The sequence below is a fragment of the Oncorhynchus keta genome, chromosome 25 (assembly GCF_023373465.1).
Source record: "Oncorhynchus keta strain PuntledgeMale-10-30-2019 chromosome 25, Oket_V2, whole genome shotgun sequence".
NCBI lineage: Eukaryota > Metazoa > Chordata > Actinopteri > Salmoniformes > Salmonidae > Oncorhynchus > Oncorhynchus keta.
In genome coordinates, this window is record NC_068445.1 from 32,569,597 (window position 1) to 32,592,790 (window position 23,194).

At 44.5% G+C, this 23,194-nt stretch overlaps 1 protein-coding gene across 2 annotated transcripts in view; it reads right to left on the bottom strand.

The window, feature by feature from the left end:
- Positions 1 to 1,907: 1,907 nt before the first annotated feature.
- LOC118358541 (ephrin-A5) overlaps positions 1,908 to 23,194 on the bottom strand; it is a 209,027-nt gene continuing 187,740 nt past the window's right edge. Inside the window, exons 3-5 of one of the 2 annotated variants that reach the window (XM_035736480.2) lie at positions 8,724 to 8,789; positions 8,172 to 8,252; positions 1,908 to 4,926 (exon numbers count right to left, since the gene is read on the bottom strand). In XM_035736480.2, the coding sequence (XP_035592373.2) occupies positions 4,799 to 4,926; positions 8,172 to 8,252; positions 8,724 to 8,789 (275 nt within the window). In that variant the 3' untranslated portion in view covers positions 1,908 to 4,798. The remainder of the gene's footprint in view (positions 4,927 to 8,171; positions 8,253 to 8,723; positions 8,790 to 23,194) is intronic. The other variant, XM_035736481.2, reaches the window with a different exon arrangement.

Consider the following 23,194-nt stretch of genomic DNA (forward strand, 5'->3'; position numbering starts at 1 on the left):
ACTTCTACCCCAACCAAGTAGTGACTTAGCTAAGCTAAAATACTATGTGGTCTGGCTACTAGGCTATGGTGAGGAGGCTGGGGATTCAAATTCCAAAACAGGGAGGGTAGCCTTTGTGCCGCCAGCACCCATTCCACGGCGGGGGAGGGTGACGGGGTGTATTGAACCCAGATTGTTCTGGCATGGCAGAGGTTTCAGGACTAAGGCATGGGAAAACCGCTTTGTTGCCAAAGAAAGTTGCCGCGTCCCATTCAGTGCGGCAATAGTAATTGAGACACGAACTCACACACACACACACTAGAGTACTTGCTCATGCACATTTTTGCGTAAAACGCATTTGATAACACACACTTACTCTCACACATGCTTGTTTACACAAGCATGCAGACAAATGAGTTAACACACACAACCTCTCCCTCTGACACAATTTTGGAGGCTCAATCTCTCTCTCTCTCTCTCACGCACGCACGCACGCACGCACGCACGCACACACGCACACACACACACACACACACACACACACACACACACACATTAAAGAGGGCATGAATAGTCAGAATGGACTGTCTGCACCCTCCTATGTAACCCCAGCCCCTATCTATAACCCCACCCTCCTATGTAACCCCACCCTCCTATGTAACCCCAGACCCTATCTATAACTCCACCCTCCTATGTAACCCCACCCTCCTATGTAACCCCCAGCCCCTATCTATAACCCCACCCTCCTATGTAACCCCACCCTCCTATGTAACCCCAGCCCCTATCTATAACCTCACCCTCCTATGTAACCCCACCCTCCTATGTAACCCCAGCCCCTATCTATAACCCCACCCTCCTATGTAACCCCACCCTCCTATGTAACCCCAGCCCCTTTATATAACCCCACCCTCCTATGTAACCCCAGCCCCTATCTATAACCCAACCCTCCTATGTAACCCCACCCTCCTATGTAACCCCAGCCCCTATCTATAACTCCACCCTCCTATGTAACCCCAGCCCCTATCAATAACCCCACCCTCCTATGTAACCCCACCCTTCTATGTAACCCCAGCCCCTATCTATAACCTCACCCTCCTATGTAACCCCACCCTCCTATGTAACCCCAGCCCCTATCTATAACCCCACCCTCCTATGTAACCCCAGCCCCTATCTATAACCCCACCCTCCTATGTAACCCCAGCCCCTATCTATAACCCCACCCTCCTATGTAACCCCAGCCCCTATCTATAACTCCACCCCCTCTGTAATTCCTTAACAAGCGCTGGTGTTATGTACATGTCATCTGTTTCTGTAGCAACACAGCCTCACAACTGGATGACTTCATTTCAATGGGATGCAAAGCATACAACATGACAGTGGGGAAGAAAAAGACAGAATCCAACGTTCAAAAAAGTTCAAAAGGAAAAAAAAACAACAAGAAAAACATATTTTATGTTTCGTTATCAAGTCCATGTGCATGAAACGGCAAGATCCTTCCAATAAAAAGCCAACCAACAGTCCATCTCTGGGTTGGCCCACATACTATCAAACATTGAAGGCGAAAAAGCACAAACACTGTTAATCTTGTCCACGTCTATTCTATTCTCTCTGTCTGTTCTGTATGGATCCTTGTGATGAAGTGGTGACGGTGGCTGTGGATTGGTTGGTTGGAAACATATTTATGTAACAGGCGAGGCCCCCATTGGCTTTCAGTCCAGCCTGCTGTACACAGGCACGCGTAGATGCAAAGGTGAAGTCAAGTGAACACAAGCACAAGTACACAGGTAAGCACATGTGTGTACAGGTTTCTCAAAGCATCAGTAGGCATTGAAAATGACAGTTCACAATGCACTGTTATTGGCGTGTACACTCCCAAATATCCAGAGATTCTACTGTGTTCATTATTTGTTTGTTTTTTAGAAAAGACATACGAATGAAATTAATACTTTAATATCAAACACTATTTACATCAAGTTTTTGCTAATAATAAATATCATCATCATCATCGTCATCATAACAATAATAACAATAATACCGTTTTTAACAATGAAGTGTCTAATTTTTCCTTTGTCCACCAGAAAGGTACAAAAACAGTAACTAATCTAACACTACATGTTATATGGTTGACTACCTCAGGATACACGGTATCCAGCTAACAAGTTGATCCTTATTTCCCAAGTTAACGTGTGTACAGAATAAACCATGGTAATAATAGTAGCAATAATGATAAAGAGCAGTACGGGTAATTATAATAAAATAGAATTGAAGCTGGACTTCCCCAAAAAGTGTTGGCTATAACGTTATGTCGATGACAGTCTGGGATTGAACATGGCACCCATCCCCTATGGTGTTCTGGTGAAAATTAGTGCCCTTTATATGGCGTCCTCTCTTGTTAACCCCGAAAGCTGAGCTGCTATTCTACAGTAATAGCATTGTTACCATAGTACGAAAACAAATATGGCCGACAGCACACACAACCCTTCAGCAGAAGAATATACTGTAGAAGGCAGCTGCGAAAAAGCAACAACAAAAAATATATCAAAACAAAACAAAAAAGATGCCTTTGGGTGTGTATTCCATTTTTAGCTAGTGTTTTTAAAAAGGTTGCATTGGGTATTTTTTGTTAGGCACTCCAGTCATATATGCAACTTCCTTCCTCCTACACTTCTTTCTTTCAATCTCTTTCACTCTTTCTTTCTCTCTCTCTCCCCTATCTCCTTCACTCTCCAGCCCTCTATAACTGCAAGGTCACTGACGCTTTAAAACCCCCAGGCCTTCCACCATCTATTTTTAACAGCTGAAATAACTCCCCGAACTCCAAAACATGAGGTCTGCATGCCTGTCATTTTGAACCTCATTAAAGAGTCACAGTAGGACCGTTAACTAGGCATGCAACCTCTCAACTGTCTGTCTGTCTGTCTGTCTGTCTGTCTGTCTGTCTGTCTGTCTGTCTGTCTGTCTGTCTGTCTGTCTGTCTGTCTGTCTGTCTGTCTGTCTGTCTGTCTGTCTGTCTGTCTGTCTGTCTGTCTGTCTGTCTGTCTGTCTGTCTGTCTGTCTGTCTGTCTCTGTGTGAAAGCAGACCTGTATCAACACACCTAATTAATGTATCTGTCCATCCTACTCCGGGTTAGAACAGAATAACAGCATTTCCATTTACAAATCGCTCCAGCTATGTTAATCTACCATCTGATCCTTTGTGAGTCTAAGGAAGTTGAATGTCATTATACAGCAGTACAATGTATAAATGGGGGCCTATACAAAACATGGCCAAACTAAACTACTCTGCGCTCCGCCTCGATGTTAAAGGAGATTTTCTCTATTAACATAATCATTGTGAGTTGATTATGATGAGATTGAATTATGCGGTAGTAAAATGAATGGGGAATAGGCAGCCTGTTATAATGGAGCTACAGCATTTGAATCCGAGGTTATAGTTGAAGTTGTGGTTATACATGAGTGGTAAAGTAAAGCAACACTGTTTCCTAGATGGCGGTGCCTCCTTACTGGGTATGGTAGAAAGCTATGCTGAGGGAAGATTCCATATGCCAAGCTCTACAGCACGTCTAAGTGAACTAATGATAAGCAATTGTAAGAAAAATCTAAATTTGCCTTGTAGGGAAGTGGTATTATTTCATATTCAAAAAGGGCTGTTTTGTAACATGGTGAGAGAGGCAGCCTCTTCAAATGTTGGTAGCTTTCACAGAGGTAGAGGAGCTTTCTTCTCTAAACTGTTGACATAACCTTTGAACAACACAAATCTTCCCCCACTTTGATAGATAAACGTCTTTGCCATAATCATAGATGGCATTTAAAATATCAGCAAGAGAAGGCTGAGTATGTCAGGTAAAACTCAGTGAAAAGGTTTTATAACAAACTGAATCAAAAGTGCCATCAGTGAGGGTTCAGATTGTTATCACTCACAAAGCATTGCCCGACACGAAAGAGCAATTATATATTAATTAAGTCAGTGAATAAAGCCCAAAGTTACCTGCCTGTCTGCCCCTCATAAATTGAGTCATCTTCCAAATATTTGAACTTTTATCCACCCAACGGACTAAATGTTTTTATTTGTCTTTTCTTTGTGTCGTGCCAAAAGTCTCCAACCATTCTCTCTACACACAAAGAGGGTACATGACAGCATACCTTAATCAAAGAGGCCAGGGAACTTAATACTTCAACCAACTCAGCTCACTCATGCCCTCTTCTCTCCTACTAAACATGTTCTACACTGTATCTCAACTGATAACTCCATGGTGTTCCACTATCTGTAACACCTAACAAAGACCCAGACTCTTTATCCACCTGATGCTGAAAGAGATGAGTCTAAAGACTAGGAGAGAGGTGTGAGTACTACTCATCTCTGTTCCTTTTTTCTAGATAAGAGCTAAAACAACCATGACCTGCTGTGTATTGCTGCTTTACAACCTACCAAAGAGCTATTGAAAAACTGTCCGTGTAAAAGTGTGTTTAGGTGTGTGTACCTGTATATGTGTGTATGTGAGTGGTACAATGAATCGGCATGACGTAAAGGGATGTCAGAAGGGAAAACAAGAATCACTAAGTGTCAAAAAATAGAGATTTGGCATCTTAGTTGACAGTTTTAAGGGGGAAACAGTTTCTTCCACATCCAACATCAACTTTTTCAAACTCACTGACGGAGAAAGACCACTTAAATATCTGGAAAAAATAGTGTTCCTTAAGAAGCCCAGTCTCAATACCCCCCCCACACCCGCCCATTCTCCCACCCTAGCCCCAGCCTCATCATTGGGTAGATTCAGGACGCGCAGGGTGTAATTCCCTTCCAGGACAGGGGGAGGCGCTATAAGGTGAAGAGTGTTGCTAAGCAGATTAGCAGTGCAGCCAGCAGTGGACTGGCTATCCGCAAGTGTGAGGCTGCGCTTGTGGCGTCACTCCTGGACGGTTCGGCAGACTCATGACTTGTATCATCTAGAGGAGGGAGAGAAAATTTAGAAAATGAATATTTCTATCAATCATAAAACGAGATTATCAACACATACACATTGCAAAAAATGGTGATCATTGGTGACATGTTTTGTAGTATTTTATTTGGAATGCCGATATTGCTATATCCCCATATCCCCAATAAAATTATGAAATAACAAGTTACTGCTACTGCTTCTGTTACATATCAGCCAACCAGCCAGCCAGGCAGCATACCAGCCGGCCAACCAGCCAACCAACCAGCGAGGCAGCCCGCAGGTCCCCTCTGCTTGGTGAGTCCCATCCTCTACATGATTAGAATAAATGGTTCCAAAATGTTTATGCAGGTGTCCTCATAGGAGAACACTTTTTGGTTTGTTGTATACCTATTTTGGATTCCAGGTAGAACCCTCTGTGGAAAAGGTTCAACATGGAATCCCAAAAAGGTTCTACCTGGAACAAAAACAGTTCTACCTTGAACCAAAAGGTGTTCTTCAGAGGGTTCTCCCATGGGGACACCTGAATAACTCTTTTTTATGTTCTAGATAGAACCTTTTTCGTAAGAGTGTAGAGCTCAGAGGCATGGTTAGGAGCTCCCCAGGTTGACTGGCAGACAGTGTTATCAATGAGCAGCTATGTGCCTGTTTAACAGCAGACAGAGGGAGCAAGCTAGGCCATACACTCACTCACTCACTCACTCACTCACTCACTCACTCACTCACTCACTCACTCACTCACTCACTCACTCACTCACTCACTCACTCACTCACTCACACACTCACACACTCACACACACAAAGGTGGGAAATATGCAGGCACAGATAAAAAAAGAGTGATAATGAGGATGGGGTGGGGCTGAGATAGATAGAGGAAGAGAGTTAGACAGAAGGTAAAGATGCAAAGGTTTGGGATGGCAGGCAGGCAGACAGACAGACAGACGGACAGATGGGCAGACAGGAAGGTGGAGATAGTCTAGGGCTCTGACCTTAATAAATCAAAATGCAACCCCCCAAGCTTGAACTGCCAAGGAGGTGTGTGTTTGTGTGAGAGAGAAAAAGAAAGAGAGAGAGAGAAAGTGTGTGCGTGTATGTGTGTGTGTGTGTGTGTGTGTGTGTGTGTGTGTGTGTGTGTGTGTGTGTGTGTGTGTGTGTGTGTGTGTGTGTGTGTGTGTGTGTGTGTGTGTGTGTGAGAGAGGGAGAGGGAGAGGGAGAGAGAGAACGCGTGTGTATGTGCGTGTGAGAAAGAGAGCGTGTGTATGTGTGTGTGAGAGAGAGCGAGAGAGAGTGTGTGTGTGTGTGTGTGTGTGTGTGTGTGTGTGTGTGTGTGTGTGTGTGTGTGTGTGTGTGTGTGTGTGTGTGTGTGTGTGTGTGTGTGTGTGTGTGTGTGTGTGTGTGTGTGTGTGTGTGTGTGTGTGTGTGTGTGTGTCAGATGAGGTGACAGCTAGTGATAAATCCTGATCATCAGGGTATGGTGAACGGCTTCCATGAATAAATTTGGAAAATGTAATGTTCTCCAACTGCGAGAAAACTGTAATTGCTAATGCGATGACAAATATTATTCCTAAAACTCTGTTTGAAATGACTAATATGTTACTCAGAGTCAGTGCATGTGTGTTTGGTCTCCTTGGTAAAACAGAGCAGGAATTAGACAGTCATGTAAGCATGAAAGAGAGGATGCAGATAGTTGACATCAGGTTAGAAACATGAGCATGCTACAATAATATAGCCTATGTTCTGAAAAGGGTAGAATAAGGGTGGAATAAAGGGTAGAAATGGTGGAATAAAGGGTAGAATAGGGGTAGAAATGGTGGAATAACATGTAGAATAAAGGGTTGAATAAGAGTAGATTAAAGGTTAAAATAAAGGGTCGAATAAGGGTAGAATACGGGTGGATTAAAGGGCAGACTAAAGTGTAGAATAAAGGTTAGAATAAAGTGCAGCATAAGAGTAGAATAAATGGTCAAATAAAGGGCAGGGTAATGGGTAGAATAAGGGTGGATTAATGGGTAGAATAAAGTGTAGAATAAATGGTAGAATAATGGTGGAATAAAGGGTAGCATAAGGGTAGATCAAATGGTAGAATAAGGACATAATAACGGTAGAATAAAGGGCAGAATTTGGGTAGGTTGAAGGGTATAATAAAGGGTAGAATAAATGGGAGAATAAAGGGTAGAATAAGGGTATAATAAAGGGTAGAATAAAGGGTAGAATAAGGGTAGAATAAAGGGTAGAATTAAGGGTAGAATAAAGGGTGGAATACGGATGGAATAAAGGGCAGGATGAAGGGTAGAATAAAGGGAAGAATAAAGGTAGAAAGAAGGATAGAAAAAAGGGTAGGATAGAGTGTAGAATATGGGTAGCATAAAGGGTAGGGTACAGGGTAGAATAAGGGTAGATCAAATGGTAGAATAAGGGTAGAATAAATGGTAAAATAAGGGTACAATAAAGGGAGGAATAAGGGTAGGAGGAAGGGTAGAATAAGGGGTAGAAAAGAGTCAATTGAAATGAAGACAAAATGAAAAGCCACTAGAAGCAATGGTTTGAATTTCATTAGACTTCAGCATTAATGGGCTCTATTGACATATGCTAATGTAAAATATAACGTTTTTCAGAGTGAACCTATGTGTAACACAACATATGTTATGAAACAGCCTACAGTACACGTGGTATGAAACACAGGCTACATTATATGTGGTATGAATTGAGAAATATACGTATATTAAAGTCAAATGGAGGAGTACATTGAATCTAGGATCTATAGTAGAGCAGGCAAAAACATTATTTTTGTTCTGACATAAATAGCCTATGTTATATTCTGACATTAGACATGATGATTTAACCAGGTACTGCCATGTATGACGCATGACCAGGGCTTGACTTAGACTAAAATAGGTACTGGTACTCATTTTGGGTGGCGGTACAGAAGCTCAAGCAGTAGAACATTTGAGGTGCCGGTACTCAGCTCTGGTGAGCTCCTGCCCGAGTCAAGCACTGCGTATGACACATGCAAACATAGACCACATCACCGGCAAAACACAACTAGCAACACAACACAACAACATGGCAGATGCAGAAAAAGCGTTCTAACATGACAGTCAACCATGCTGGGAGAGGACAGATGGGCCAATCAGTGGAGAAACATAGAGAAAGAGAGAGGGGGAGGGATGTGTGTGTCCCAATGGGACACACACAGGTCAAGAGGGCATTTGTTAAAAAATAAAGTCATAAAATAATGCAGAAAGCCATACTAACCTCGGGGTTCTAATGAATTGTCTACTTTGTCGTTTACGTCAAAAACACGGTCATGTACACCTATAGTTTTCACACAGCTGTCTAGAGATAGAAATAGAGATGATAGGGATGATTAGAGATAATAAACTCCCCCAACCCCTTTAAACAAAGGTCCCAAGCCCCAAGCCCCAAGCTCATGACAACATTCACAAGACATGTGCAATTCACTTCTTTCAAATCGTTCATTCCTTCACTTGTCTTTGGATAGAAACAATATAGGAGCTGTCATGAGATATGAAACTGACATGTTCAACAGAGAGCAAGAATCATTCAGAAGGAATTCAGCATTTTAGCAGACACTCTAATGCAGAGCAATTAGGGTTAAGTGCCTTGCTTGACGGCACATCAACAGATTTTTCACCTAATTGGGGGATTCAAACCAGAGACCTTTCGGTTACTGGCCCAATGCTCTAACTGCTTGGCTACCCACTGCCCTGCGTCACTGAGAGTAGTGGAAACACAACATCAGTGTTAAACAGGTTCCGTGTTTCTGTTGCAGCTGGAGAGACTTACTTGATGGTCGGACAAAGACTTTGAGTTTCAGGCATGTTCTTCGTCCATTCTCGGCGATGGTGGAGGCTGGAGAACAGAAGCACAGACACACGGGATCCTTAGACATACTACATCTTATTTTAATACATTTAAAAACACAAACACATCATTTTCCTTCTTTCAAATGACTGCCACATCAGTATATGTTTGCATCATCACAGAGGAGTGTTACATTTCATCTTCGATTGTGTGTATGTCTGTGTATGTGTGTGTGTGTCTGCGTGTGTGCTAGGGCACTTACGCAGGATTGCTTTATAAAATAGCCAGCTGTGAAAATGAGAAGGACAATAATTGCAAATTGAAGCAAGAGTAAAACCTCACTTAAAACTTGAGAGGCAGAGCTCTGATTCCACTAGCACCTGGTGAAGATTAGTACGGAACCGGATTTGTCCCTTAACAAAATGTATTCTGAAAATCAGAAACAGTATGACAACTTCTGCTTTTATTAAGTGCTGATGCAGCGGAAGACCTGTGTGTGTGTGTGTGTGTGTGTGTGTGTGTGTGTGTGTGTGTGTGTGTGTGTGTGTGTGTGTGTGTGTGTGTGTGTGTGTGTGTGTGTGAGGCTGTGTGTGTGTGAGACTGTTTGGGACTGTGTGTGTGCATGTGTGTGACTGGATGGTGTGGTGTCTGTGCACCAGGTGGTTTCTCCTGTAAAAGGGTTAAACAGGGGTCATGTCACAGTAGCATCCATCACTACCACAGAATAGAGTTAAAAATACATTGTGTGTTCTCATGTCTCAACCCGATGTTGGAAAGAGAGCCTCTTTACCCTTTTAACACATTGCACCTCATATCTTATTACTTTTCTCCACAGAAGAAGAAAATCAAATATACTTCTCAAATGACAAAACTCTTCCTGCCCAATTCCTTCCAACCCAGCCTCCTGTGAGACCTCCAGTAATGGGTCCTCTGGGCAACATTTTGTGTCATCTGAGCATCATTCCCCAGCAGATGAGATGAAGTCAAGCGTATCCCTGGCTGCCATTTGGGATCTGTCATCTCCTTACCCTGATCTATCGCTCTCTTTCTTACTATTTATACATTTATCTATCCCCCCGCTCTAGATGTGGCCCTTCTCCTTTGCTGTTTTCCTCTCCTCTTTGAACACACAACACACACACACACTAAAATGAGCATTTACACACATATTTCCTGGATCTGTCTCAAAGTCTTGGTCTGCAGTCGCTCTAATAACAATTTAGAGAAGAGCAGAACAGAGCAAAACAGAGCAGAGCACGGAAGAGCAGAACAGGCCAGAATAGGGCAGATTATGGCAGGGCAAAGCAAGGCAGAACAAGGCAGAGCAGGGCAGAACAGGGTAGAGCATGGCAGGGCAGAAGAGGGCAGAGCAGGGCCGAACAGGGCAGAGCAGGGCCGAACAGGGCAGAGCAGAGCAGGGCAAAGCTGTGCAGGGTATATTCTCTCGAATAAGGGTTTCAAATTTGGGTTTGAAATGACACTAATTGTTTTATATTTTTTACAGGAAATGCAGCTCTATGCCAGGTTCTGCTGTTGTGCAGTGGTTGCACAGCTTTTCCTCTACAGGGAGGCAGGTTTTCCTGTGTCTACCCTTCTCAATGGCAAGGCTGTGCCACTGAGCCTGTACTTTGTCAAGGTTTTCCTAAAGTTTTGATCAGTAACCATGGTCAAATAGTTAGCGATGGTGTACTGTCGATTTAGGGCCAGATAGCACTGCATTTTGCTTTGTGCTTGTGTGTCCCAATAATCAATGTAGTTTTGTTTTGACTGTCTTGTAATTTGGTTTACTCAGATTGATTGGATGTTCTGGTCCTGAGGCTACAGTGTGTTAGTAGAACAGGTTTGTGAACTCAGCTCCAGCACCAGCTGGATGAGGGGACTCTTCTTTGCTCAGTTCTTGGCATTGCAAGGCTCTGCAATGATATGAGAGGGGGTCACTGTATTTTATGTTTCCAAAACTTAATTGCTCTTTTTTTAGTTTTTCATATTAGTGGATATTGGCCTAATTCTGCCCTGCATGCATTGTTTGTAGTTTTCCTCTGGACATGTACAGTAGGAGAATCTTACAGAACTCCTCATGCAGGATTTCAATGGGGTGTTTGTCCCATTTGGTGAAATCTTGTTTTGCCAGTGAACACACCTCACTGTCATGAAGTGCAATTGGTTGAATGACACATTGAATTAATTTTAGCCAATTTTAGTAAGTATTTCAGTTTGAATTTTGAATGGCGTAGAATGCTCTGCATGCTTTCTCTCTCAATACATTCACCGCATCATCAAGGTGTCCAATTGAGCTTATTTTTAAACCTATGTAATTTTAGTGTACAGTACTCTATATATTTTGTACCAATTAAGAACTTTTGTCAAATTCCTTGAGATCTGGATCTTCTCTGGAAAATCATAATTTTAGTATTTTTGGGTTCTACTGCCAGGGCCCAGGTCTGGCAATACTGCTCTTGCAGGTCGAGGCTTTGCTGTAGGCCATGTGCTGTGGGTGAAAGTGTCATGACTTCCGCCGAAGTAGGGTCCTCTCCTTGTTCGGGCGGCGCTCTGCATCGCCGGTCTTCTAGCCATTGTCTATCCACATTTCATTTTCCATTTGTTTTGTCTTTCCACACCTGGTTTCAATTCCCTCATTTACTTGTTGTGTATTTAACCCTCTGTTCCCCCCCATGTCTTTGTATGGGATTGTTTATTGTAGTGCTTGTGCACGTTCCCCTGTTGTTCTGGATGCTGTTGGTTTTGCTTAATACATCTCTGGTTATTACCCAGTTCTGCTCTCGTGCGCCTGACTTCTCTGCCGCCAATAACGCACCCAGCTACAGAATCCCACACCGCAACATATGGAGTCAGCAGGAGCAGGTGCCCCTGGAATAGGGGTAGAGGAGCGCGTCCGGGAGCACGCGGCGATGCTCCACTATCTCGGCGCCGCCATAGACCACTCTGTCCAAACTATGGACCGCTGGGAGAGACAGGGAGTTCCTCCAGCACCTCCGCAAGCACAACCGGGGTCTCCCCCACTACTCCCCACACCCCCTTCACCCGGTCCCAGTGGGATTTGTTTCGCCCTTCCCCGGGAGTATGATGGGACGGCTGCACGCTGCCAGGGCTTCCTGTTGCAGCTTGACCTCTACCTGGCAACCGTCCACCAGGCTCCTTCATGTCGTGAGAAGTTGTCCGCCCTCGTCTCGTACCTCTCTGGGAAAGCCTTGGAGTTGGCCAACAAGGTGTGGGGAGAAGGAGATGCGGCGCTGGACCAGAAGGAGATGCGGTGCTGGACCTCTCATCTGAGGCAGGGGACGAGGAGCGCCCAGGAGTTCGACATGGATTTTCGAACCCTGGCCGCCGGTGCGGGATGGAACGATAGGGCCCTGATCAACCACTATCGCTGCAGTCTGCGCGAAGACGTCCGTCGGGAGTTGGCCTGCAGGGACACCTTCGACCAGCTGGTGGACCTGTCCATTTGGCTGGATAACCTGCTGGCTACCCGCGGACGTCCAGATCGGGTTCTGTCGGCTCCATCCCCCAGCACCGCAGCTCCGGTGCCCATGGAGCTGCGAAGTATCGTGCGTAGGGAGACTGGAGGAGGTTCCGGCTCGTGCACCATCTGTGGCTGCAGAGGTCACACTGTTGGTCGGTGCCCGGTTGGTTCCTCTGGGGATCGAGGCAGCAGGCAGGACACTGTGGCGTCATCCCGGCACCATTCTCACCCAGAGCCCTCTGTTGCACACATGTTTTTGGTATATTACTTTTCCTGAGTTTTCCCCGCATTCCCAGCATAAGAGGCTCATTGATTCAGGCACGGCTAGGAAGTTTATAGGCAGATCGTTCGCCCTTAGTTTAGGGATCCCCATTGTTCCCGTGGCTGTGCCCTTCCCCGTTCACGCCTTAGACAGTCGACCATTAGAGTCAGGGTTGATAAGGGATGCCACCGCTCCTCTGGGTATGGTGACGCAGGGAGAGAATCAGTCTCTTCCTCATTGACTATCCTGTGTCTCCTGTGGTGCTAGGCCTACCCTGGTTAGCTTGTCATGACACCACTGTTTCTTGGCAACTGAGGACTCTCAAGGGGTGGTCCCTAGAGTGCTCGGGAAGGTGTTTAGGGGTATCCGTTGATGCTACTAAGGTGGAAAGTCCAGACCAGGTCTCCACCGTGCGCATTCCCCCTGAATATGTCGATTTGGCTCTTGCCTTCTCAAAAAAGAAGGCGACTCAATTACCACCCCATCAACGGGGAGATACATCTCCTGGTAGACGCTGCACTTCCCAGGAGTCACGTGTATCCCCTCTCACAGGCGGAGATGGCGGCTATGGAAACATATGTCTCCGAATCCCTGCGTCAGGGCTACATTCGGTCCTCCACTTCACCTGCCTCCTCGAGTTTCTATTTTGTGAAAAATAAGGAGTGAGGTCTGCGCCCGTGTATTGACTATCGAGGTCTAAACCAGATCACGGTGAGGTACAGTTACCCGCTACCGCTCATCACCATAGCGATTGAGTCAATGCACGGTGCGCGTTTCTTCACCAAACAAGATCTCAGGAGCGCTTACAACCTGATGCGTACCCGGTAGTGAGACGAGTGGAAGACAGCGTTCAGTACGACCTCCGGGCATTATGAGTACCTCGTCATGCCGTACGGGTTGATGAATGCTCCATCAGTCTTCCAAGCCTTTGTAGACAAAATTTTCAGGGAACTGCATGGGCAGGGTGTAGTGGTGTATATTGATGACATTCTGGTATACTCCGCTACACACGCCGAGCATGTGTCCCTGGTGCGCAGGGTGCTTGGTCGGTTGTTGGAGCATGACCTGTACATCAAGGCTGAGAAATGCCTGTTCTTCCAGCTCTCCGTCTCCTTTCATGGGGATCGCATTTCCACCTCGGGGGTGGAGATGGAGAGTGACCGCATTTCAGCCGTTTGTAATTGGCCAACTCCCACCATGGTAAAGGAAGTGCAGCGGTTTCTAGGGTTTGCCAATTACTACCGGATATTTATCCCGGGTTTTGGTCAGGTTGCGGCTCCCATTACCTCACTGCTGAAGGGGGGACCGGTACATTTGCAGTGTTCGGCTGAGGCGGACAGGGCTTTTGGTCACCTGAAGGCTCTGTTTACCTCGGCTCCTGTGCTGGCCCATCCGGATCCCTATTTGGCGTTCATAGTGGAGGTGGACGCGTCCGAGGCTGGGATATTTTTTGTGCCTATTTATGTTGTTGTTCTGGATGCTGTTGGTTTTGCTTAATAATTATCTGGTTATTACCCAGTTCTGTTCTCCTGCACCTGACTTCTCTGCCGCCAATTACGCACCCAGCTACAGACAGCAGGCATTGGTCAACTGCGAAGAGCAGGCATTTAACCTCTGAATTGTGGAGACTAACACCAGGGGCTGAGGATTTTTCTAGAAAAGCAGTCAATTCGTTGATGTAAATATTGAAGAGTGCAGGGCTCAGATTGCAACCCTGGTGAAAGCCCCGCCCCTGGTAAAATAATTATGTTTTTTCTTAACAATTTAGACGTTGTCAATTGCTTTACTCCCTACACCACTTTCAATAACTTTGTATGACAGTCCCTTTATGCCCAAAAAATTAAAATGGTTTTTGGAAGTCGATAAAGCAAGCGTACATTTTGGTATTATTTTGGTGGACATGTTTATCTATCAGGGTGTGTAGGGTGTAAATATGATCGGTCGTGCAATATTTTGGTATAAATCCAATTTGGCTTTTACTCAACAGATTGTGCTTATTAAAGAAGTTTAGAACTTTTACATGTATAATACTCCAGAAAACCTTCCCCAGGTTACTGTTCAAACAAATACCTGTTCCTAAAGATTGGGGTTATGAGTCCTTGATTCCAGATGTCAAGGAAATAACCTACACATTTTGCACTAGTGAGTTTGAGCATCTCATTTAGGTTGCCATCAGGTCCGCATTTTTTTTTTTTTTTTTTTTTTGAGGGTCTAAATAGAGCCCCTGGTCAATAATTGGAGACTCCTATGGATTTAGATTGTCCTTAATTACATTTTCTAATACATTCAACTTCTAATGTATTCGGCATTGCTCTGCGTTTTTGTCCATTTGAACGGTGTTGTAGAGTGTTTTAAAATGGGTTGTCCATATGTCACCATTTTGTATTGCTTATCCCTCGTTTAGATTTTTTTAGTTTCTTACACTTTCGCCAGAAGTTGTTTGTGTTTATGGACTCCTCAATGAGTTGCAGCTGCTTGCTGTTGTGTAGCTGCTTGCTGTTGTGTAGCTGCTTGCTGTTGTGTAGCTGCTTGCTGTTGTGTAGCTGCTTGCTGTTGTGTAGCTGCTTGCTGTTGTTCTGTGATTTTTTTGGTTCTGAGTGTACGTTTATAGAGTTTTAAAGTCTCACAGTAATGAATAAGTAATTCACCATTAATTGGGTCTCTGTGCTTTTGGTTTGAGTGTTACAGGTTTTTTCTTTATAATTTTACAATCTGCATCAAACCAGTTGTCTGTCTTTTTTGCTTTTTATTCATTTTAATTGTGCTTTTTTTTGCGGTTTTCCTGAATGTATTGTTAATGTTCTTTACTGCTAGATTGATGCCTTCTTTATTGTGAGTGAATGTGGTATCCAGAAAGTTATCTAAGAGTGTTTGGATATTTTGGTTACTGGTTGCTTTCTGGTATTCTTCTGTACTGTTTTGGGCCCATCTGTATGAATTTCTGATCTGGTACAGCTGACTGGGCTGTGAACGTCTGATGTGGTACAGCTGACTGGGCTGTGAATGTCTGATCTGGTACAGCTGACTGGGCTGTGAATGTCTGATCTGGTACAGCTGACTGGGCTGTGAATGTCTGATCTGGTACAGCTGACTGGGCTGTGAATTTCTGATCTGGTACAGCTGACTGGGCTGTGAATGTCTGATCTGGTACAGCTGACTGGGCTGTGAACGTCTGATGTGGTACAGCTGACTGGGCTGTGAATGTCTGATGTGGTACAGCTGACTGGGCTGTGAATGTCTGATCTGGTACAGCTGACTGGGCTGTGAATGTCTGATGTGGTACAGCTGACTGGGCTGTGAACGTCTGATCTGGTACAGCTGACTGGGCTGTGAATTTCTGATCTGGTACAGCTGACTGGGCTGTGAATTTCTGATCTGTTACAGCTGACTGGGCTGTGAATTTCTGATCTGGTACAGCTGACTGGGCTGTGAACGTCTGATGTGGTACAGCTGACTGGGCTGTGAATGTCTGATGTGGTATAGCTGACTGGGCTGTGAATGTCTGATGTGGTACAGCTGACTGGGCTGTGAACGTCTGATGTGGTACAGCTGACTGGGCTGTGAATGTCTGATGTGGTACAGCTGACTGGGCTGTGAATGTCTGATGTGGTACAGCTGACTGGGCTGTGAATGTCTGATGTGGTATAGCTGACTGGGCTGTGAATGTCTGATGTGGTACAGCTGACTGGGCTGTGAATGTCTGATGTGGTACAGCTGACTGGGCTGTGAATGTCTGATGTGGTACAGCTGACTGGGCTGTGAATGTTGATGTGGTACAGCTGACTGGGCTGTGAATGTCTGATGTGGTACAGCTGACTGGGCTGTGAATGTCTGATGTGGTACAGTTGACTGGGCTGTGAATGTCTGATGTGGTACAGCTGACTGGGCTTGAATGTTGATGTGGTACAGCTGACTGGGCTGTGAATGTGATCTGGTACAGCTGACTGGGCTGTGAACGTTGATCTGGTACAGCTGACTGGGCTGTGAATGTCTGATCTGGTACAGCTGACTGGGCTGTGAATGTCTGATCTGGTACAGCTGACTGGGCTGTGAACGCTGATCTGGTACAGCTGACTGGGCTGTGAATGTTCGATCTGGTACAGCTGACTGGGCTGTGAATGTCTGATCTGGTACAGCTGACTGGGCTGTGAATGTTATCTGGTACAGCTGACTGGGCTGTGAATGTGATGTGGTACAGCTGACTGGGCTGTGAATGTCTGATCTGGTACAGCTGACTGGGCTGTGAACGTCTGATCTGGTACAGCTGACTGGGCTGTGAATGTCTGATGTGGTACAGCTGACTGGGCTGTGAATGTCTGATGTGGTACAGCTGACTGGGCTGTGAATGTCTGATGTGGTACAGCTGACTGGGCTGTGAATGTTGATCTGGTACAGCTGACTGGGCTGTGAACGTCATCTGGTACAGCTGACTGGGCTGTGAATGTCTGATCTGGTACAGCTGACTGGGCTGTGAATGTCATCTGGTACAGCTGACTGGGCTGTGAATTTCTGATCTGGTACAGCTGACTGGGCTGTGAACGTCTGATGTGGTACAGCTGACTGGGCTGTGAATGTCTGGTTGTTTCCATGTCTGTTCTTTTCAGGAACAACGTAACATGGCTGTGATCAGACAGAGGTGATAGTGGCTTGACAGTGAATGAGCTGAGAGAGAAAGGCTCAATGTCTGTTATCATATAGTCTACTGTGCTGTGGCCAAGAGGTGAGCAATAGGTGAATCTCTCCAAAGAGTCCCCCCTGTAACCTACCATTGACAATGTACAGACCCAGGCTTTGACAGATCACTTGACAGATCACTTCCATTTTTGTTGATGTGGTCTCTCTCTCTCTCTTTAATCTGATTTTGATGCTCTCTCTTTCTCCTTCCTTCTTGTAGTGTGTCACAGTTGGCTCATCAGCCGAATGTAAACGTGTGTAGGAGGAGAGAAAATAAAAGAAGCAGTGTCTCAGTGACACCTTAACGAACCTTGCCTGCCCTCCCCCGCCTGCTCGCTGGCTCACTCCCTCTCTATCTCTGTATCTTTCACTCCCTCTCTCTCAGACACACACACACATGCATGAACACACACACACAGCGCCCTGCTGACTCCAGATGTCTTATATTCATCATCATCCTTGTGGGTGGAGTTGAGTCAGGGCTATCCACACCAACCACTTAGCTCACACTTGCAGATCAAACGTGATGAGCTTGATGAAAGTGGCAGAAAACACTGCATTTGGGATTTAAAAGCTATTTTCCACCCACACAAACAGAAAATAATAGAGAAAATATGCAGTACCATCTGTCCTAATACTGGAGATTACAAACAAATGACTTATTTACCTCTCTAACCACAGATATGGAAGGATGGAGTTGACATAGTACTTTTTCATCGATCAAGACCTTTCATAACTGGGATCCTGATAGAAAGCGGACAAGGAAATGAAACTTCCTTGCAATGGTTTAGTGATAAATACGTTTTGGTTGGAAAGGTGTGTGACGTAAAAAAGGGAAGATTTAGCTGAACTAATTTCCTTCCTAGTAACAGCTCTTCATTCTCTGGGCTTGGTGAGGACCCCTTAGCTCTCAGAGCCCGAACCGTCCGCGCCAGTACCCTGTTTATTTTGGGTCACCGTGCAGGGCAGGGACAGCTTATTGTTTTTGTCAGGCCCTAAAATCAACACCTGCTATTCCAGTGCCCATCAAGCCAAAGCCAAGGCTGGTGCCTTTGAAGGGCAGCGGCACTGGAAAGTACACCCCAGAAACAGAGTGCCAGGTTGGGACTCCTCAGAGCGTTGTCCCCTGGTTGGTAATGGCTGGTCTCCTCAGTACACTGCATAACGCAGTATATAATTCAAAGAAACCTGAATCCAATTAGGCAAGAACAAGCGGGTGGGTTCAGGGTGGATTAAATTAGATATTGACTCAATCTCAGCCGAGCCCAGCCGAATATCAACTGTAATGTTATCTGGAAAACATATTTCCTTTAGCGTTTACATTTGGTTGAGTTGTCAGCTAACGTGAAGTTAATGTGACATCAACAAAAAATGTCACCATGTTATTGGATGTTGGAAAAAATGTGGCTGCCATGTTGATTACTTTTTTCAAATCCAAACAGTTTTCCATGTTGATTCAAAGTCATGACATAGATTATTGTTGTTGAAATTATATGGAAACAACATTGATTCAACCAGTTTTTGCCCAGTGGGTTACGCACAATACGAAACACAACAATGAATAAAAACGTGGAAACATTATGTGTTTAGAAAGGGGGAAAACTAAGTCAGGTAGCTCTTCACACTCGTACCATATACGGGTTGAAAATGGCAGATTTGGACAATGATAAACGCCTAAATTGTAACACAGTGGCTATACAGTAACGTGCTGTACATTTAAAAAAATATATATATTTAACCAGGTAAGTCAGTTAAGAACAAATTCTTATTTTCAATGATGGCCTAGGAACAGTGGGTTAACTGCCTGTTCAGGGGCAGAATGACAGATTTGTAACTTGTCAGCTCAGGGATTTGAACTTGCAACCTTCCGGTTACTAGTCCAACGCTCTAACCACTAGGATACCCTGCCGCCCCATGACGTCAGTTCTCTGGCTCTGCGCTTCACAGCGCTGTATGGGTTTTGACTGACAGCCGATCTGAACTTGAACACATCGCACGACAAGAAGTTGCCCCCATCCTCCCGGTAATTGGGCAACTTTTTGTTGTCTGATTGAGGTAAAATCTGTAAATGAAGAGGACTCAGAGCGATGCATTTTGAAAGATGGAAAAACAATGTATTTTGAAAGACATTGAGGATTACCACTGAACACCACTCTGATATCATACAAGCAAGCCAAATGTGAGCGACACATTTCGATATCATATCATATAGTGTCAGCATTTATGCTCACTATGTTTGATGTACAACTATAAGATGGGTTGTTCTGAACAGAATGAGTCTGTTAGATGTACAGTTACCAGATGACATGGTGTTATACCCTGGGTTGTTCTGAACAGAATGAGTCTGTTAGATGTACAGTTACCAGGTGACATGGTGTTATACCCTGGGTTGTTCTGAACAGAATGAGTCTGTTAGATGTACAGTTACCAGGTGACATGGTGTTATACCCTGGGTTGTTCTGAACAGAATGAGTCTGTTAGATGTACAGTTACCAGGTGACATGGTGTCATACCCTGGGTTGTTCTGAACAGAATGAGTCTGTTAGATGTACAGTTACCAGATGACATGGGGTCATACCCTGGGTTGTTCTGAACAGAATGAGTCTGTTAGATGTACATTTACCAGATGACATGGGGTCATACCCTGGGTTGGTCTGAACAGAATGAGCCTGTGTGCCTATTGTGAAGAAAATTTGCCGCGGCACACACATCTGAATGGAATCATAACTCCTTTTTTTGCGCACTACAATTATAATCTGTTTCCCTGAATTGCATTGTGAAAGTCTAACACTGTAATGCCATTTTTTTGTAACTTAGCTAGTCATGTTGGAAATATAACAGGCATTCAAATTATGCCTACCTGACCCAGATTGTGATTTATAAAGGACAGTTTTTGTGATTTCGCTTTCAACAAATGAGGCAAAAAGTATAGTAAATGTAAAATGCACATAGAATAAACAGTGTAATATTTGGATTCAGTCTTGTGTCAGATAAACTGTTGCGTCCTCACCGTTGGTCTAATCACTTTCCCATTATTTCCAATCTGTTCCGTTTCAATTCAAATGCTACCATGGTTATGCGTATGCTTTTCATATTTATACTGTAAAAAAACATTTACATTTAGCCTTATCCATATTAGCCAATTCTCACGAGTGTAAAGGGTTAATATATTATTGGGTATTATTATGCAACATTATTATCATTACTTTTATGACATAGTTTCTGTATATGTAGCTGAAAAAATAGTCAAAGCTGTGAGTAAATCAAAGTGGCTTTGGCAAATATTTCCCTTGTGTTTTATTTCGTCAATTCAAAGTCATTTGAGGGCTTCCATGGCCAGCTTTGATACTTCCAACTCCTCATCAGAAGATGAACAAGCACGAGGCAGATGACACGGTTAGAAATCCTAGAACTAATATTTGTTTGACAAAATTGCAGTTAGATTTACAGTATACAGCTCTTTTCATTACGTCTACTGTAAAATGATTTATAACGGTATGATCCTACTTCTCATCGAACACCTACAGCTCTAACCTACAGGATGTGTTTGAACCACCTCTGTTCATTGTTTGGGAGAGAAAACATGTTTTGGGCCTCTGGTTGTTGACATGCTTTGGTCAACCACGACACAGCTAGTAATGACAGACTCACACATATGAATAAGGTTTCTGGTTCTGGACCAACTCTAGCTGTTCCCCCTCAATCGCTATACCAGCCTTGTATTAGCTAGCAAGCATCCTCATGTTGCATTAGCTAACTAGTGTAACATTAGCGGGTTAGACACCTCAGTCCTCACATCGCGTTAGCATTTTGTTTGCATGTATAGCCAGTGTGTTGGGTCTCCAGCTGGCCTTAATGAGGTCATTCAGAGCCCTTGAATCCAGCTTGATTGTTAGGATGATGGGATGGGTTAAACCAGAATACCATCCAATGCTCTCTACAGAGCATTCCTGGCCAGCTAACCCACTGAATAACTAACACCTCCCCAGAGCCATGTTGTTTCTAATTCACTAGGATTACTCTGGTTTCCCGTCTTCTGTGACCCAGTCTGAGTTGGCAGAGAATGGAGAGATAGCATGCACACACACACACGCCACAAGCACACACACACACATTGTACACACACTCATTGTACACACACACACACACACACACACACACACACACACACACACACACACACACACACACACACACACACACACACACACACACACACACACACACACACACACACACACACACACACACACACAGAGGCGCACACACACACACACACATAATAACAAGTAACTAAGCATTCCATTTTTTCACACTGCTCTTTCCCATCTGGACAAAAGGAACACTTATGTGAGAATGCTATTTGTTGACTGTAGCTTAGCGTTCAACACCACAGTACCCTCAAAGCTCATCACCAAGCTAAGGATCCTGGGACTAAACACCTCCATCTGCAACTGGATCCTGGACTTCCTGACGGGCCGCCCCCAGGTGGTGAGGGTAGGTAGCAACACATCTGCCACATTGATCCTCAACACTGGAGCTCCCCAGGGGTGCACGCTCAGTCCCCTCCTGTACTCCCTGTTCACCCATGATTGCATGGCCAAGCATGACTCCAACACCACATGCTCACCCACTGGGGAGCAAGGCCCAGCCACTCAGAATGAGTTTATAAAGCCCACAAAGGGGCTTTATTACAGACATAAATACTCCTCAGTTTCATCAGCTATCCTCCGGATGGCTGGTCTCAGAAGAAGCCGGATGTGGAGGTCCTAGGCTGGGGGGGGTTACACATGGTCTGCAGTTGTGAGGCCGGTTGAACATACTGCCAAATTCTCTAAAATGACATTGGAGGCGGCTTATGGTAGAGAATTTAACATTACATTTTCTGGCAACAACATTATTGGACATTCCTGCAGTTAGCATGCCAGTTGCACGCTCCCTCAAAACTTGAGACATTTGTAGCATTGTGTTGTGTGATAAAACTGCACATTTTAGAGTGGCCTTTATTGTTCCCAGTACAAGGTTCACCTGTGTAATGATAATGTTGTTTAATCAGCTTCTTGATATGCCACACCTGTCAGGTGGAAGGGTTATCTTGGCAAAGGAGAAATGCTCACTAAAAGGGATGTAAACAAATTTGTGCACAACATTTGAGAGAAATAAGCATTTTGTGCATATGGACATATTCTGGGACCAACATGGAACAGGGGACCAACATGTTGCATTTATATTTTTGTTGAGTGTAGTTTATTTCCTGATTCTGGTGGAAGTTTTGAAAAAGAAAAAATATTATTTATTGGTGGTCAAATGCTAGTTTGTTGATTAGATCTTTTCCTCCCCATCAACAAGTGTTCGATAACTTACCCCTTTGATTAGCTAAGTCTGGCCAGCCTGGCAGGCAGGCAACTCACTGGACAACTGTTTCCTTTTCCTTTTTTAAAACAGGGATTCTCACGACTGGGCCATTAGTGGATGTGTTCTGTGACTGGATCCCTAGCAGCAGCCAGTAGAGACTGCAGCAGCCAGCAGAGACTGACCCCAGGGGAGCAGTTGGGTGGCGGCCATTCTCTGGTGGTGTTTGAGGGAGAGAGAGTGTAACATGCTGTCTGGAGGGCAGGCTCAACTCAATAGGCTAGTCTCCATGGATAGGAACAGTGACACATTGGGAGGTAAATAAAATGTGAGGAGAGGAGAGGAGAGGGTGAAGAAGTGAAGGGAAAATAATCCATCTAACAAAATTCTGATAATGTGTTTGAGTCCAAGGGTTTGTGTGTGTTGACTGTGGTTTCTGTCACATCATTTCATGTTGTTGGATCATTCCTGTGCTGATGAGGCTGATTACCAGGTTTCCTTCTAACCCTATGAATGGAACTGCAGAATCTCTGTCACTATTATAAATCCTCCCTGAGTTTAACAACATACACTGACTGAGTGTACAAAACTTTATGAACACCTTCCTAATATTGAGTTGTACCTCCCCCTTCCCTCAGAACATCCTCAATTTGTCGGGGCTTGGACTCTACAAGGTGTCCAACA